The sequence below is a fragment of the Mugil cephalus genome, chromosome 14 (genome assembly GCF_022458985.1).
Source record: "Mugil cephalus isolate CIBA_MC_2020 chromosome 14, CIBA_Mcephalus_1.1, whole genome shotgun sequence".
Taxonomy (NCBI): domain Eukaryota; kingdom Metazoa; phylum Chordata; class Actinopteri; order Mugiliformes; family Mugilidae; genus Mugil; species Mugil cephalus.
This window is the reverse complement of record NC_061783.1, coordinates 23509521-23528080: the sequence shown is the minus strand read 5'-3', so window position 1 is coordinate 23528080 and position 18560 is coordinate 23509521. Positions and strand designations below refer to the sequence as shown.

At 39.8% G+C, this 18560-nt stretch overlaps 1 protein-coding gene across 2 annotated transcripts in view; it reads right to left on the bottom strand.

Moving 5' to 3' along the window:
- LOC125020219 (tenascin) overlaps positions 1 to 17881 on the bottom strand; it is a 43166-nt gene extending 25285 nt beyond the window's left edge. For both annotated transcript variants that reach the window (XM_047605532.1, XM_047605533.1), the window contains exons 1-7: positions 17802 to 17881; positions 17105 to 17137; positions 13731 to 13948; positions 13592 to 13649; positions 13291 to 13503; positions 7967 to 9055; positions 1698 to 1813 (exon numbers count right to left, since the gene is read on the bottom strand). In XM_047605532.1, the coding sequence (XP_047461488.1) occupies positions 1698 to 1813; positions 7967 to 9055; positions 13291 to 13503; positions 13592 to 13649; positions 13731 to 13856 (1602 nt within the window). In that variant the 5' untranslated portion in view covers positions 13857 to 13948; positions 17105 to 17137; positions 17802 to 17881. The remainder of the gene's footprint in view (positions 1 to 1697; positions 1814 to 7966; positions 9056 to 13290; positions 13504 to 13591; positions 13650 to 13730; positions 13949 to 17104; positions 17138 to 17801) is intronic.
- Between the last annotated feature and the right edge of the window lie 679 nt (positions 17882 to 18560).

Sequence of the window (18560 nt, the reverse complement as noted above, 5' to 3'; positions counted from 1 at the left end):
GAAATAATTTATAAATCATCTGAGAAACAGACAAGACAAAGTAAAAAAGATCTGTTTTTCTGCAGCTGTTTTATTTTTTTTTTTTTTTTTTAAGTAAAAACATACATGACGCAGATTATTTGACTTGTTGGATCTCTTTAAGTGGAGTTGTGTTAGATCATGTGGATATTTTTGTTCAGCTTTTGTCTTCAATTTATCACAGATCTTTATTTATTTTATAACTGAAACTGTTCTGCTGCTTCCTGCTGCACATTTATTTGACAACACTTTTTACAAACACATGAATAAAGGTGGAAGAATCCTCCTCTGTGCTGGTTTCTGAAGCGAGTAACGTCTCTGGTCGTCTCTGATTTAAAGTTTGTAATTCTTTCAAAGTTTGAGTTTGATACATTTTTATGAGTCAAAAAGAGGACATGTCCTGGAAAAAGGGGACATCTGGTCACCCTAGGGGAGCTGAGGCTAAAGACAGCTAGCATCCTGTCAATCAAAGAGGCCACACCCCCTTAATTATGTAGAACTTTAATCCTATAATATAATGTGAACAGAAACATCCATCATGAATGAAGAAATTATCTCTACAGACCAGAACTGTTTCAGTACCAGGATGTAAATGTGTTGATTTAACATGGAAGTCTATGGTGGCGCCTAATGTGTACAGAAGAGGCACTACAGGTTTTAACACTTTATTTGGTGCTTGGGTTTAAAACTTTTAATTGACAAAAGAAGTTCTACTGAACATTTGACTTGACTTTTCAGTACTTTCTCTTTAATTCTTAAAATAATTCCTGGATGCTCCGATGTTTTTTTGTTTTTTTTGCTGATGTCCTGTTCTTGTAGCGTAACGTTCAGAATTAAACTGGAGTGTGAGCATGTGTGTGACGGAGATTGGAGGTTATTTGAGGCAATGTGCAGCAGTTTTACGGCTCTGTCTGCAGACCTCATTTCACATCGGACACGTTTTAAGCGTCTCTGTGGATCCTGTAAAAACAGAGACAAGACCTGGCACAGATCCTGAACCTCCAGAGTCCTGGACCAGGGGACAGCGAGGACTCTGAGAGACAAATACATCTGCTCTCTGACTTATTTCTACACAGATAAATATGTGTGTATGTGTGGATTTTTTTCATTTAAATTTTTTGTCCCTGTTGTCATACAGACTTCTGGGTTATTTATTTATTCTATGTAAAGTGTCGTTAAACGTTCAAACAAGTATTCTGAGTAAACACAACCAGGTGATCCCATAAATCACAGATTGTAAAATACAACACAACCAGCTGTTTTTTGTCTTGATGAATTGAAACCAGTCTCTACTGGTTCACCTCATCTAGTCAAATATGACTGAAGATAAATGAAACATGAGAGGAAGATGTGTTGCCAACACCAGCCTCAGTCAACAGTAACTCACACTTGACTTGTCTTTGAGACCTGCTTTGTTCTTTTTGCACAAACTACCTCATTGTCCATTTAATAGCTTAGCAATTATATTATATTCCAATTCCCAGCCCACACTGTATGTACTGCTCGTCAGAGTGCTGTTATTTTCTTGTTTATTTTGTATATTCTTTCAAATTTTATGTTGCCTTTTATTGTTTTTTTTTTTTGTATATATTTCTTATCTAATTCCATGCTACTGTGACAAGGTAACTTCCCATACGTGATGATAAGTAAATGTTGTCTTGTGTCTTATGCTGGTGTACCTGACTGGTGAAGGTGATGTGGTAGGTCTCATATTGGACAGCAGGTGGCGTCCAAACCAGAGTGACGGACGTCTCCGTGACGTCCCGGGAGCTGAGCCGAGAAACGCCAGACATGACTGAAAGACAGAGCGGGACGGGACAAGGTTGGTTGGTTTAGAGACTATGAGGCAAAACTTCACGGCAAATTATTTACATGAAGAACATTTAAAAAGAGACCTAACCCCATAACCGCATAACCCCTAACCCAGTAACCACATGACCCCAACCCCATAACCCCTAACCCCATAACCGCATAACCCCTAACCGAATAACCACATGACCCCATAACTGCATAACCACATGACCCCATAACCGCATAACCCCTAATCCCAACCCTAATCCTAGGAACCAGAACTAAAAATCACTACTCTCAATGAGGATCTTTAAAACAGTGTTTCTTTACTCAACAGAGAAATTAAGCCGTATTTCGACACAGTAGTGGCTTATCTTCAGTGTGACGTCATGCTACATAGATTCATAGAAGTTATCTCTCTTCTGGGAGGAGGGAGTAACTCCTCTGACATGATACCAACTGCACTCTCCTTGAACCGATTCTACAGAAATAAACATAATACATCCTGTTTATTAAACCTAGTGACTAAAGCTAATATTTTTCCATCAGATACAAACAACCATAGAGAGACATAAATAACTGAGTCCTTCTGAAGAGTAGAGAAGCTCCACAGATCCATCAGTGAACCACATAACGTCATCACTCATTAGAGACACTTCTGCCTTATTTCCATTAACCACTCATAATGTCACAGGCAGAAGGTTTGACCTTACACACAATCTGTTGCTTTTGCCCACAAACCTTTGCGTATTTCTTCTTCTTTAATTTTAAGCCCTCCTGGTTGTCCCTCAGTTTGGTTACAGTTCGGGTACCAAAGATATTAAGAACCACATAATAAAAGTACAATGAAGTGGTGCAAATAAACTCCTCTGCTCAATTAAACTAGAGATCTAAATTTAGTTTATTATCCTGATTAACTTGTAGACATGTAGAACTCTAGTCAAAGCTCCAACGCAGGGGTAAATCTACAGTTTAAACTTAAATTTACTTAAATTACTGCAATACCATTTTGTTTTTGAACATTATGCAGTTTTGTAGAGCAATCTCAATAAAATTAATCATCAAATATACCCCTTTTACATGGAAAATCCTGGGCTGATTTTCCATGTAAAAGGGGTATATATGCACAATGATTGTTTTGAGCAAACATGGTCCATCGTTTTTAGGGTCCTCTGGAAACATTTCCATTGTGAGTTTGCTGGTGTTGTAAATCTATTTGCATGTTTTCTCAAGTTGCTGTGCACTGAGCTCTCTCCCCCGATGTACCTCTGGGATACATCTTTTTTTCTGATTCTGATCAGGTGACAAGGAAAATAAATAAACATCTTGTAACAATTCAGTGTTCTACTGGGACGTGTTTGGACCTGGCATTCATTCATGTTGGATGTTACTTAGACATGTAGCACCCAACTAGACCAGACAAACTGATCAGCTATCAGTGGGATGGTCCTGCACAACATCAGCGAGGTGGTCATAATGTTATGCCTGACCGGTGAGTGTTGGAAACCATCGGCTGCATCTGGAAACTCGAGCAGCAGATGTTTCCACCGGCTGCTGCAGCTTTGTGCTTTTTATAAACTTTATTTTTCAGTTTTTCAAACAGGCAGCGACATCAACATAGGACATGTAAACGAGTCCAAGGCAAAAACAACAAACCCAGCCGCCCCAACGATCAAAAACTGTCTGCTATCATGAAAATAGTAAATAAAAATAAATAAATAAAAGTCTGATGCATAATGGTTGTGTTAATAGTCGACTTTTTTGTAAGTGGTCACATGGAGAAATGAGGACAGAGAGAACTAAAAGGAATAAAGGAGTCTACTGGAGGGAGACGCCACGATTTTTATCTTTTCTATATCTAAGCTAGCTGGAAAGTACCTCATTCACCCACTTGAAAATAGAAAATATGAACAAAAATGGAGCTTTGTTTGACTTCTAGGAAAGACTGAGAGGTTGAAGAGGTCCTTTGTCTCCACATCCATCAGACTGTACAACACTGCTGTCTAAATGTTTAAATGTTCCCTTGTAAAAATGCCTGGTTAACTGCACACAGTCTGGGACCACGACTACCCAGACTCCTTTGCAATGTTGTCGCTCTTTTCCACAGAAATGCATGTTAATACATCACAGACAATATATATATATATAAATATATATATATTACCAGTCCATTTCCATCTGCACTGCTCCCACTGCTGCTGTTAGTTACGTTACATTATGTTATGTTATGTTGATACTATGCTATGCTATGCTATGCTATGTAATATTATGTTATGTTATGTTGATACTATCTTATGCTATGCTATGTTGATGCTATGTTATGTTCCGTTCCGTTCCGTTATGTTGATACTATGCTATCCTATGCTTTGCTATGCTTTGTTATGATATGTTATTCCATTCTATTCCAGTTGAAGAGGAGAAGTCCATGAGCTACGATCAAAGTTTGTGCTTTTCAGACGATGTTTGATGAGGTCCTGATGTGGAACAATAACAGAAAACCTAAATCAAACCAACGTCATCCCTTTTCTTTCAGGACATTGTCATGTCTCCTTCAGTCTGTTCATCGTAACGAGGTTGGAGCTAATTTACCGTCTCACATGTTTCACATCAGGACCAGACACAAACGTCTCACGTCCTGGCCACGTCCCACAGCTCGTATATAACCGCTTATTACGGGGGTGTGCGTGATAATAATTCACAGATTTGTTCGACTGCCCAGAGTCTCTCGTAAAAACCCTGGCTCTGCTGACTGAACCTGAGCTAAAGGCCTAAAATCCATCCTCCTTTAGTCCTGATCTGCTTCTCACACATCGGACCGCTACCTGTTTTATTTTCACCTCCCGATCTCTGACTGCTTGGAATAAATCTCTTAATGGGACCACAGTGGAGCTAGTAGCTCTACTCTGAGGATCACCAGCCTCTTAGTTTAGGGATATGACTGGTGAGATTAATAATGAATAAAACCAAAATGGTGCTGTGCTATGTGTCTGATCTGAGTCCATTTAATAGTTTCCTAGGCCAGAATTAACCCTGATAATGATTTCATTTAAGCCCCAAATTATCAAAAAAAAAAAAAAAAAAAAACATCCACTTTTATTTTTCAGCTCATATCTAACCCTTTTATTCATTCACATCCATGCATCATCCATTTTGATCCAATAGACCTTTTCTCTTGCAATCCACCACTCGTTTTCACCTAAAAAGAAGAGAGCAACCTAAAACTTTTCCTCTGATTCCACATTTTAACCGTCAAACTGGTCAAATTTGACCGTAATACAATATAAGGGTGAAGGGTTAAGGGTTAAAGTTAGTTTCAGAAAGGAAGGAAACAGAAGTTTAGAAAACATATTGTTAGCCTAATATATATATATAGCCTAAGTCATATTTGAATGTTTTTGGAAAACAATTGGCATTACAGTCGTATTTTCATTAATATTGAGACAGTAATTAAAAAAAAAATAACAAGAAAACAGAGGAAATAAACTTGTTGTCATGGTAAAACAGAGGAAATAACATGTGACCGCATGGCCGCTTAGGCCGTCCGTACAGATTCACCTACAGAGCCTCTGCATGTTTTTCTGCATCCGAGGGAAATATGTCCGACTGAAAATTCCTTAGAGAGAAACTCAAACAGCCAAGATATACAGCTGCTACAGATGATGAGCTCAGAAACACTCAGTGAAAGAAAAAAGAAAGAAGCCAAAAACCCCTGGTTCCTCTCATCCAAAACAATGTGAGAAGTGATATTTTAAATAAGGATGTCATAATAACAATAACACTATCACATGTTGCATTTGACCTTCCACCCAGCTTTGTAGCATCTTTCTATTTTTTAATTTTTTAAATTATCTGAACCTATTTCTGACGTCTTTTGCACACACACACAAAAATAAAAGCAGGTGGATGGAAAACGACTTCCCAGTTGTTCTTTCACTCTTCTTCAGTCCCTCACTTTAACTCCAGTAAGTGGTTGGAAACATTTGGTTAAACACTCAACGCGTCTGTTCAGCGTCAGTCTGAAGCAGCTCAGAAAACCATTAACTAGCCTGGATCTGGATCTGGTTCAGTAATGGAGCTGCAGGGTCTGGATCCTGAACACACGAGCTAACATGCTAAAGTAGCCAGGCAACAACAACAACAACAACTACGCATAAATAGATAGAAGAGGCTGATGTTTCCTCCAAGAAATGACAAACTCCGAGTGTTTGCTTCATCAAGTTGTTGTGTGAAAAGACATCACGCTAAAGCAGAGCATCTGGATTATGAGCTGCTCTCACATACCAAACATGCAGAGTGAGGCTACAAACCGCTGATCCACAGGGGGAAGGAAGGGAGAGGGATATTTAAACACGACAGCCGCAGAGGAAATGTGAGATTTTTACTCTTGGGGCTTGTTGCAAACAGATTGTTTCCTCACAACCAAAAGAAACTCACACAGAAGGAAACGATTTCATTGTGATTCTGGCACCAGCTGAAGAACAGGAACAAATCAAACACCTCACATAGCTTCTCATAAACTCCCCTCAGTAGAAGTAATGATTAAAGGTGGAAATTAGACGTGAAACTGGGTATAGTACATTAAGATCTACAGCTCCTGGTCTCTATGGACCCTAGTCTCTAGGTCAGACTTCAGTGTGAGTAACACTGTGTCTGATTAATCAATGATAAACCAAAATATCTTCTAGATTAGAGGGTAGAAACCACCCTGATAGCAACGAAATCATTCTGAACTCATTCATCAACCCCTGGTCTCTAGACCTGGACCAACAGTTTCTAGAAATACCACAAAGCTCACATGTTCTCCAAAGGTTCTAGTAAAAATGGAACCAGGCCCACTCTCCATTTGGAAATTTGGATCAAACCAAAGAACCTGGAGTGTTCCTCCACGTTGGGTTTTTACCTCTTGAAAGTGAATCTAGCTCCAAAATGCTACTGATTCCACTACAGGAGGCAACATACACACAATTCAACCTTTGGACATTTTATTTATCCTGGACATCATCACGTTCTACCGTTGAGCTCAATGTACAATCCGTAACAATACTGACATTTCCTCCATGAGGGAACCAGTCACCAAGGCATGTTAAAAGTTGTTGTAAAGGTCTCAGTTAGTAGAAAATGGCCTCATTGGTTGGTTGCGTTGGTTATCTGTAGTACCACAATTAATCCACCAGATGGAAACGAAAGACCATGTATGAAAAGCACGAGGCTCAGATTCTGTCAGGTAAGTCACCGTGTGGTGCATAATTGGTGGAGACTCTAAATGACGGAGAAAGTTGACAGTGAAATTTAAAGTTCTGCGTGTTTTCTCTGTTAGTCGAGGCTAGCTGGTTAGCTCCAGCTATGTGATGCTTTATATCAATGGAAACAGTAGCTTGTCTAGTTTCAGATGACTCCACGCATGGCAGAGTGGAGCAGAGAGGATTGTGAGTTTTGCTGCGCTCCATTTTCACTCTTCCTCAAATTCATGGGGCTCTTTTTTTTAACTAAAATATTCCTATTAGTAAGAAATTAGTAAGAAACAAAAAAGTTTTGAATAAAATACAACTGGTCAGTTGTTTTTATATTAGCAAAAAGAGACAGGGTTGAAAACAACACCACCTTTCAAAAGAACAAAAATTAACAGGTTGGTTTAACTTTCATTGAATTCAAAAGCTGCCTTAAATACGTGAGTTAACTCAACCTTAAGAGATCCAGTTACTGTTCCAAAACTCATATTGGCAAGTTAAATTAAGACATTGAAATTTCCATTTTATTGAACTGACTTTACACCTCAAGTTGAAATACCAAGAACTCGTGAAATAAAGTTGAAATGTCTTAACTCATCATGTTGATTTAAAGGATAGATAAAAGCCAGGATAATTACTGAGCTGGTGCCTTTTTGCAGCAAAATGCAAAATGTGTCTACAAATAGAAGAGGATCCAGAATAGAACCCTGTGGTGCACCACACAGGAGGATGCATAGATACAACACTGTGCTGCAAACTGTGGACCAGACGTTTGGCTCCAAAAAGGTCAAAATACTCCTGAGGAATCTGCCTTTGCATCATTTCCTAGTTTGTAATAAGCCAAAACCACAAACTGAATATTCACAGATGTGTTTCTTTGTTTGAGAGCTCACTTTACAAGACTACATATATTGGTGGGTTTGACTCACCGGTATCACAGTTGGGTCCGGTCATGCCTTCCTGACACTGGCTGCAGTCTGGTCCGGTGAACCCACGCCGGCACACACAGCTCCCTCGGACACATCGGCCTTTGTTGTTGCAGTTGTTGGGACAACCCTTGGTGGCACAGTCCGGTCCGGCGAAGCCCACGTCGCAAACACACTTCCCGTTCACGCACTTCCCACGATTGTTGCAGTTGCTGGGACAAGTTTTTTCAGAGCAGTCGTCTCCAGTGAACCCTTCTTTACAGACACACTGTCCGTTAACACAGCGCCCCCTGTTGTTGCAGTTCCCAGGACATGCGAGTTCAGAGCAGTCGTCTCCGGTGAAACCGCTTTCGCATTCACATTTACCGTCAACGCACCTGCCTCGGTCGTTGCAATCATCAGGGCACGTCCTCTCGGAGCAATCCTCGCCGGCGAATCCTTCATCACAAACACACTGTCCGTCAACACAGCGCCCCCTGTTGTTGCAGTTCCCAGGACACGCGAGTTCAGAGCAGTCCGGTCCGGTGAAGCCGCTTTCGCATTCACATTTACCATCGACGCACCGCCCCCGGTTGTTACAGTTGTCAGGACAGGCCCGTTCGGAGCAATCTGGACCCGTGAACCCCACTTTACAGACACACTGTCCGTTAACACAGCGCCCCCTGTTGTTGCAGTTCCCAGGACACGCATTTTCAGAGCAGTCCGTTCCGGTGAATCCGCTATCGCAGACACATTTACCGTTGACGCACTGCCCCCGGTTGTTACAGTTATCAGGACATGCCTTCTTTGAGCAGTCCGGCCCAGTGAACCCGGGGTTACACACACACTGTCCGTTAACACAGCGCCCCCTTCTGTTGCAGTTGTCGGGGCAGGCCTTCTGGGAGCAGTCGGGGCCCGTGAACCCGGGGTCGCATACACACTGTCCGTTAACACACTTCCCATTGTCGTTGCAGTTCCCGGGACAGTCGGACTCGCTGCAGTCCGGCCCACGGAATCCAGGGAAGCAGACACATTTACCGTCCACACAGCGACCCTGATCGCTGCACTCGTTGGGACACTCGCCAGCCTCTGGTTTGATGGAGCAACCTGCACCTAGAGCAGAGGGAAGGTCATGGAGGGTTAATTTGATTTAAGAGCAAGTCAACAAGTCATCATCTGGATCGCCCTCCAACCAGTCAGAGACATTTACACATCAGGATTAATCTGATTAAACCTTTGAACCCAGTGAAGCATCTGCAGCAGAATCATTCTGAACGTGTCTCAGTTCGTCCAAGTAGAGTCACCAGTTGATCCGGTAGTGACAGGCAGCCGAAGAAAACCCATAAAGATGGAAGACACTAAACCGCATGTTGGTCCTCTCCAGGGAACATTTAAATTTAAGATATCTGTGGTTACATTTTGAGTTGTTTGAGTTCGACCAAAGTGCATCGCTGTTGAATTTTTCTACCACATTTATAGGATTCCTGAGTTTAATGTGGATGGTGATGATATTTGTGATGTTAGCTCAGTCTTTAGAGCCGTCGTCACATTGTTAACAGTGACTCATTGGTCCAAAGAGAGATTTAGGAACAAAATGAAATAGTTTTGTGTCTTTGTGTTTGATGGAGTTAAGTAAAACGTCTTGAACCAGTTATAAACCAGCTTTAGTTTTGGGGGGGGTGGAGGTCTAATCCTTTGTAATTAGGCTGTAACGTGGCCTCCTCCTGACTGATTACCCCCCCGCCACCCCCTCTGTGTGTGTGTGTGTGTGTTGCTGTGTGTGTGGTTGTGTAGAGGAGGGTGGAGGCTGGTTGGAGGCTGAGATCACACTGGGCTCAGAGGACGAACACACACACACACACCGACTTGTTTCCATCGTTTCAAACATTACATTCACTTCCTAGAACCAGAACTCTGCTCCATTAGTGGGGATTTGTCTTTTTGCCCCAAAGAAGAAGTCGAGCGTCCACGGTTTGATTTATGTCACCAAACAACGAGGAAGACGGGAACAAGTCAACTGGAAACCAGAAACCAGGAGGACTGGACTGAACCACGGCCGGTGGATCTGAGAGGAGCTAGAAACACTAAAAAACCACCTCTTCAGTCTGGCTTTATTTCATTCTATTTATTACTTTTTATCTTTATTTTGAGTGTTTCTATATTTTTATCGTTTTACTCTATTCTGTTTTTAATGGTTTTATATTTTATAAAGGTTTTTCTTTTTCTGGTATTCTTTTATGATGTTAACATGTCCTTTTTACAGTGAGAATTAGTCTCCGTGTCCTTTTTATGGTTTCTTGCAAAATTTCAGGCAGGTGTGAAAAAATTCTTCAAACTAAGAATGCTTTCAAAAATGGAAAAGATGGTAGTTTATTTTCATCTATGAGAGAATTAAATATAATTAATATCTGGTGTAACCACCCTTCACCTTCCAGACAGCATCGGTTCTTCTACTTGGCCTCAGTTCTTGAATTTTGTTCCAAACATCCTGGAGAACTAACCACAGATCGTTTCTCTATCTTATCTTATGTTATCTTATCTTATCTTATCTTATCTTATCTTATCTTATCTTATCTTATCTTATCTTATCTTATCTTATCTTATCTTTTAAACTGTACTGCATGTATTTTTGTCCATCAAAATGGTTTAGGTCTGAGCCTGAACATGTGTGTGTGTTATAGGGTTTGTTAACGACCACACACTCGCTGGACTTTGGTCCAGTTTTCTTTCTCCAGAGAAAACGAGGGAGGGAGAGGTGGAGGTTTTGGGACAGATGTTCAGACCGAGTTGTAAATCGATGGCAGATGAAGGAGAGAGGATTAGAGCGCTCACATGTTCATAGAGGTTCATAGAGCTTCTGCAGCAGCTTTAACAGATCTGACGATAAAACTCCACTAATACGTGTCTTTTAGATTTAAGTCCAATCGACAGGTTAAAGCACAGAGAAGATTCTCAAACAAAAAGCTGCAGTTTTTAACTGTGTGGACGTCTCCTGGGACTAATTCATCACATAATCACTGTGACTCCAGCGGCTGAGACGCTGTCGAGGTTTTATTTGCCTCACAAGACGAGAAACTGAAGCACCGGCCGCTTGTTTGTTGCACACATGTTGCTACGAATGAGTCATTTGAGGCTGTAAATGAGTTTCTGAATTCATCATCTGACCTCCGTCCACGTGACTCCGTTAATATTTGGATGTGTTGTCATGGCTGAGGCTGATCAGGATGTTTGGAGCTGATTTAAATAAACGTTTGAAGCTCTCTGATCACTCAACTGTTTAGTTTTTGTAAAATTATTGTTTGTCATTGCCGCAGAGATTAGAGACGTATTTGAACGACCTCATTACTTCATGGAGGAACGTGTCCAGCTCATAAACTCTGCAGGACTCAACGCCGGCTCCCAAACCTCAGCTAAGACCCTGAAAATGTAAAGATGTAACGTCATGTTTGTTTTGTGCAGGTCCTCATCATTCAGAGTCTAAATGTCTCTTTATTTGAATAGAAAGAGGGCATTTAAATGTAATTATTGGATGTTTCATTGAGAGTTCAGCTTAATACGATGCAGTGACATGAATTGATTTTATATAAAGACATAGAATTAATTCTTCAGCACTAGTTTGGTGAATCTAACATTTTAAATGTCCCAAATTAAACTTCTTTAGATCTTCATCCAAGAGTTAAAGACACGTTTGCTGGTGATGGAGGTAGACGCTAAGTTTAATTAATATTCTCGTTTAATTTCAATAACATGTCTGAGGAAAATGTTCCCACTGGCCTCATCCTTTAATTATGACTTCTCATCTCATAAACCATAACCTCAGGAGTCTGAAGACACTTTCAAGTTCAGTGTCCTAAACTCAGTATTAACTTTTTCCAGCAGCTACGTTATTCTTCACTGAGTCATGGTTGAGTCGACATGATGGTGCTCATACCCAGGACCATGAGAACGAACTGAAGTCATTTTGTTCTCGACACATCGACAGGGAAGAAGTTTTTCAGCAACTATTCTGTGATTGGTCAAAAATTAGACGTGGGTGTGGTTTAACCCTTCATGGGACTAGGAACCATATTTGGTAACTTCGACACATTTTAAATTCTCTTAAATTCTTGTCACAACTTCAAATGAACTGGTCACATGACCCCTTCGATCATCTCTAGGGAAATGCAAAAAAGTTTTTTTTTTTTTTTTTAAAATCACCTCATGAGAGAATAAAATATTTTAACTTTAGTTATTTGAGAAGTTTTTCCAAATGTTTCTATGACCAGTTTTTATTATTATTATTATTATTATTGTGATATTTAGGTTTTGCGCATTTCTAGGGGGAATGGAAACACAGGAAGTGAGGTTTATTGTCATGTGGTTTTCATTGAGCCAATCAGAGAAGATCAAGGAAACACTGTCAGGTCTAATCAGGGTCTAATGTGGTCTACAAGGTCCCCCTCTACATGAACTCTGAGCACAACTGGTTTATTAGGAACCATGAAGAAGAACACGTGTCCTAATGTTTCTAATGTGATGATGTTGACAAGTGTCTGAATCAGCTCTGATGTTCTAATCTGACAAATACAAATGGGGAAATTCATTCATCTGGATTTTATACATGAAAATTATGAATTTCACAAAAGTAAAAAAAAGACCTGTGCAGCCCTGTAGAATTTGTAGTATTTCAATGCAAGCCATATAAAGGGGAAAAGTGGAAATGCTAGCTGCCACTCTGTAACCTCCCAAATACTAATATTATCTTCTGGAAATGCTATCTTATCTTCCTGGATATCTTCACATCCAAAAATAATAAGAGAAGGGCCTCACGTCATCCATTTCCCACAATGCTGAGAGGGGCCTATGAGGCACTTGAGTTTAAATGACCTGGTCAGAATGAAGTTTATTTTTGTTCTCCCTCACGTCCAGAACAAGAACAAATTACCTGTCACAAGTTTTAGAGCACCAATATTTCTTTTTATTGAAATGTAGCAGTTTAATGTCTCATTTTACTCTGAAATGAAAGCGTAGACCAAATAAACTACTCGATATATAACCCAAAATCTATTCTAAATTTTGACTCATCAAAGTTCAAAAAAGGATATAAAAAAAACAAAAAACAAAAAAAGTGGCTATTTGATTTACATTTTAAAATTCAAAAGTTCTTCACAGAAATGCTTTGCTTTCATTCTGTCCAGTTCATCACAAACCAGCTCCATTAGGCTAAAGTCTAGAGGCTGGGTCCACTATACCAGCCTATGCCAGAGGATACTGGTGCTGCTCTAAAACTTTAGACCTGGTCGTGTTTGTCTGTAACACATCATTTTTTCTCTCTCTTATTATAATAAAACCCATCCCTCTGTTGTTACCTTTACTTTCCTTGGAGGTGCAGCAGCTGCCCTCAGCTCCTCCACATTTCTCCCGGAGGTCCGACACCTCCCTCTCCAGCCTTTCCAGACGCTCCCTCAGGGCAGCGAAGTCGGCCTCGCATCCACAAGACCCCGAACCAGAGCCCGAGGGAACCAGTTTGATCTTGTGGGTCAGAACCAGAGGAGAACCGGGGGCCAGGTCGACCTCTTTACCTGGAAAACACAGACGTGGAAAACACAGACAGATGAGGGTCTGGGGGGACGCTGGGGGGACGGAGCCGACGGGGTCTCGGGGTTTTACCTCCTTGGCTCAGGTCGGATGAGTCTCCCTGAGAGACGCAGCCCTCAGAAATCACCACCTGCAGAGAGAAGATAGAAGGAGGTGAGTCTAAATGAAACCAAACCACCTCCGGTTCATGTGTTTTTTCTGCTCCCGTCACCTTGATGGAGTCCTGCTTGGCCTCCCTCGGCGTCCTCTCTCCTCTGACCTGAACCTCGGTGGAGGTCAGGAGACCGGGGTCGACCCGGAGGAGGATGAGGAGCAGGGAGGGGATGAAGGGAAGCATCGCTCTTCCCCGGCTGCTTCAGAGGAACGAATGAATCTGGAGGCTGAGCTGACGTATCCTCCGGCCTCTGGGTTAAGTTTCTTCTTTTCCTCCTGAAGCAGAAACAGAACGTCTCATTTAAACTTTCACATGAGCTCATTAGCTTTTCCCACAATTAGCACAAATGAGGCCATTAGCTGTTTACGAGTCTGCTGGCCATAAAAAATAAATAAATAGTAAAAAAAAAAAAAAACCCTGATGGAAAAATCAACTGAAGGAGACGTTTGTTGTCCTGCTGCCAGCTCCATGACTCACAATATTTTCTAAACTAAATGGTTTTTTTGTAGATCTTATTTTGGTGCCGTTTCCTGGACGTTTGAATCTGGGTGGAGACTAGAACCATAGTAAATGCTACTGAGTTTCTTTTATATTTAACAGTTAATCGATGTGAATATAACATAATATGTGAAGGATCACACGGTGAGAAAAGAATTAAACTAGTTGATACTTAGTTCTAATTTAATCTCATTTTATTTTATCTTTCTTGTTTATTTTTATGTGCAAAGTCATTTTCCTCATGGATCATTAAAGTCCGTTTAAGTCTAAGTCTAATCTTTCCAGAGTTTCTGGACTTCTTCCACCTCCAACCAGTATTATAATTTTGCATTAAATATTAAGCTATTCAACCAATACACAGGACCAAATATTCGTTCTATTTATTTCAAACATGTGCAACAGTAGAGTGAAAAAATTAGTGGGGAAGATAAGATAAGATAAGATAAGATAAGATAAGATAAGATAAGATAAGATAAGATAAGATAAGCCTTTATTCATCCCACAATGGGGAAATTCTTGGAAATAAAAGATATATAAAAAATGTCCAATCAACTAAAACTTTTGCGACCCCCCCTGCAGTACCTCCACAGACCCTCTAGGGGCCGCACACACCCCCACACAGCCTTTACTTGCCTGTATTTATTCCGCATGTATATTTCCAGTTTTTTATTTTCCTAAATTGCATATATTGTTTTTTTCTTCTTTCTTGCCAAATTTATTTTAATGTTACCTGGTGCTGATATACCAGGTAAAATTCCTGTGTCCACTGTACATTTGACCAATAAAGAGACTGTGACTGTGATTGTGATTGTGACTGTGAAAAGAGGTTGCGGTGGATGAAGTTCAGCAGCTACAGAAACATCATGAATCACGTCTGAGGATTTCTGTGCAGGTTTCAAGCCGTCACAGCCAGTTATTGTGCTCTAAATAAAACCAGACTGCTTCTTAAATGTAAAGAACACATGGAGAGCCAGAGTCCAGCTACAAATCTCCAACTTTTCAACCAATAGTCCATCCGTTCATCCGGAGGAGGAGGAGGAGCAGAGAAGATGAAGATGAAGGAGTTTATCAGGGTTTAGAAAAAGTGCCAAATATCACATTTACTGTTTAAACCTGTCTATGACTGATGGTAAAGTTTAATGAATAATCAGCTCGTTTTTCTTACACATTTTATTTTATTACATTATATTTTATATTTTTATATTCTTTATGTGTGTGTGCTCCTGACCCCCGAGAAACAAATATCGTTTGTACGTGCGACATAAAAATGACAATAAATGAAAATAACCTTGAACCTTGAATAAAAGTGAAATTATAACTGATTCTAAACATTCACAAGTCAAGTTACGTTTTTCTACATTAAGAAATGAAGCTGTCATTAGATGATCTGTCCACCAGGGGGCACCAGCAAAGTCCTGGAATGAGATTCACTTAATAATTCAAGAATTCATCGTGTTTATGATCAAGATTCAACAGAATTATCTTCACACATACACAGAAAAAACAAACAAACAAAAAACATAGTTTAGACCAAACAGGGAAATAAATAAATAAATAAAAGCCATTATCGGACAAATTAAGAGATAACAATCTGAGAGGAATTTGTTAGAAATATTCTTAAAAACTTTAAAATTTTAACAGATTCATTAATCAGTAGTTTATTTTTAATTATACAATAATCTTATTATTTATTTACTACAGAAAAGCAACACTGATGGATTTATGTCAATAATTAATAAATATGTTATGTTCATAAAAGCTGATTGTATTATTATTCTAGACTTCTAACGTCATAATTCAGATAATAATGAGACGTGACGTCAGGAACAAGTTTCCTTTTTCCTCCTGGTCGGATCTGAAATGAACCTTTAACTTCCACGTCTGCCCACATCTGTCCACAGGGTGGGTTCAGCATCTGGACGTTAATTTAGGTCCCAGTCTGGACCTTACCCCCCCCCCCTCTCCTTCCTCCTTCCCTCCCTGCTTCAGTGGGAACAATTAGCTTGTAAATAGCTGCAAGTCACAGCTGCTCCAGATGCTGCCACCGGACAACAGGAGGGCAACACCCCCCCACCCTCACATATTTATTTAGTTTTAGTTAAGTTTTAGGTTTATTGCAGCTTACTGTCCAGTGGACGCCTAAGTCTGCCATCTAGTGGTAGCAAAGGTTAAAACTTATTTATGTTTAGCAATTTTTGCTGATTAGCAAGTACTTGTTTGAGGACGTTGGGACTTCATTGTTCTGTCTTTGCTCAGCCATGTTCAGGAATTAAAATAAAACAGTTTTATATTCTGTCACACATTGGTGACTTCTTCGTAACATAAATAAAGAAATAATCCCAGTGTCCACATATGAGGACACAGTATTTTTCAAAAACTATGACTTCCTGTTCAAAGACGCTGCTTAGTTTTTATACGTCTTAGGTCCTGATGATCCTGAACATGTTGGAGCTCGTTCATGGTCTCGGCCTCTTTTTAAAGCCAAGACTCTGAAGTTTCTATTATATTTCTATTTGTTCTGGAGGAATCAAAGTTGGCGCACAGTTAAAAAATAACAAGTTAGTTTGAAAAAAAAAAAATGTGTTGGTTGAATCCTATAATGACTTTTATAAATGAAACCAGAAGAAAATGACGTATTGCATCATGCAGCATTTACTCAAACACACCTCATGTCCACAGCTCTGATGTTTTTAGATTTATTATAATCCTCTTGTTATATTATTGCGTAGTTTCACTTCCTTTTATGCACCAAAAAAAACCTCATAACCTTTACTTTCTTCAATAATAATAATAATATTAATAAATAACATTAACGTCACTTTATTCATGACCTCCACATTAACACAGACAGGAAAGAGGAATGAAATGTTTAAATGTTTAACAGACCTGCAGAGAGACGTCTACTGTCTTTATTTAGTTAATTTACTTCATACCTGATGATGAACCTCTGGTTGTTGCAGGTGAATCTGTGAATATTAGAAGAGGAGAATGTGTCTGTATCAGATTACTGAAGATACACGTTGAATTAATTACACTGATGTTTATTTAGGTTTAAACAAAATAATAATTTGGTTTTGACAATGTCAGAAAACTGAAAATAAAATCTCCTCAAAACCAGCTGTTGTGTCTCCAGTCTGCTCCGAGCAACACCAGTAATTACTATTTGATAAAGGAGAGAGAAGAGCAGCCAACACAACGTCACTACAGAAAAACTACTGAAGAATAAGCTTCCTCAACCAAAAATCAAACTCACTTAAACAAGAATTTAATATTTCAACTTGAGAACGACATAAAATATCAGCACATATTTATTGAAAGCCACTTTACTGCACCTGCACAACTGCAAGGATTCATTTAACGGCTGAATCAGTGGATCAGATGAAGAGAAACGCCCTTGTTTTTAACTTTCATTTTAGATTTGGAGAGATTAATATTGTTATGCATTTAATTTAATTTAGTTGCACATGTGCAGTGGTTTTATTTTAATGTAAACGATGCATCTAAATCTGTTTTAATATTTAACGTCTCAAGTTGCTGCAGAAACTCAAATATTAGAGAAAACGTCCAAAATGTTTGAATGAAACAGATCAAATGTGCAGATTTATTTTTTCATCTAAAGAAGCATCTTACCTGCTCAGAGTCCTGCTGCTGGTTCTGTCTGAACTCTCATTGAGCAGGACGAGGAGGACGAGGAGGAGGAGGATGGACGGATGAAGAGAGGGAAGGAAAAACGCAAGAGGAGGGCAGGAGGAGGAGGAGAGCAGTAAAATTTTCTCATACTTGAAGAATTTTTCCTCCCTCCTTCTCCTTCTCCTTCTCTCTCTCTCTGATGTAATTCTATGAGCTTTACAGGTCCCCGCTGGGCGGAGGATTTCAGATGGAAAACATCTGAATTTCTCGATGTTTTTAAGGCGCCTTGAATCTTTAATGTGTTTTGAAGGGGTCTCTGTCCATGACGTTAGAGAAACTCTGATAATGACAGAGCTCAGGATCTGACATCAGACACTTGGCTGCTCCCGGAGAAATAAATCTACAGCACGGTTGGAGGAAACATGCAGAGCCTCCAGGAGACTGCAGAGGATGCACAAACGACACTTTACATGCACAGAGGACATAAATACCGGCATCAAATATTTAATTTAATTAAATGTCCCGTCAAACTCTAAGGTTTAATCATCCGGACCTAATGTGGACCAGATGAAACTGATCTGTTTATTTATTTAAACTAAAGAATGATTCTGTTCTTGTGGAGCAGATTCATATTAATCAGGATCAGTTTGTTTCTGTTTGTTTCTCAGATTTCTCTCTGACTGATGACGTGATCCAGTCGCTTCTTGGTCACAGACGTTTTTTTTTTCAGTGTGAAATGAATTTAAAAAGGTCAGAGGT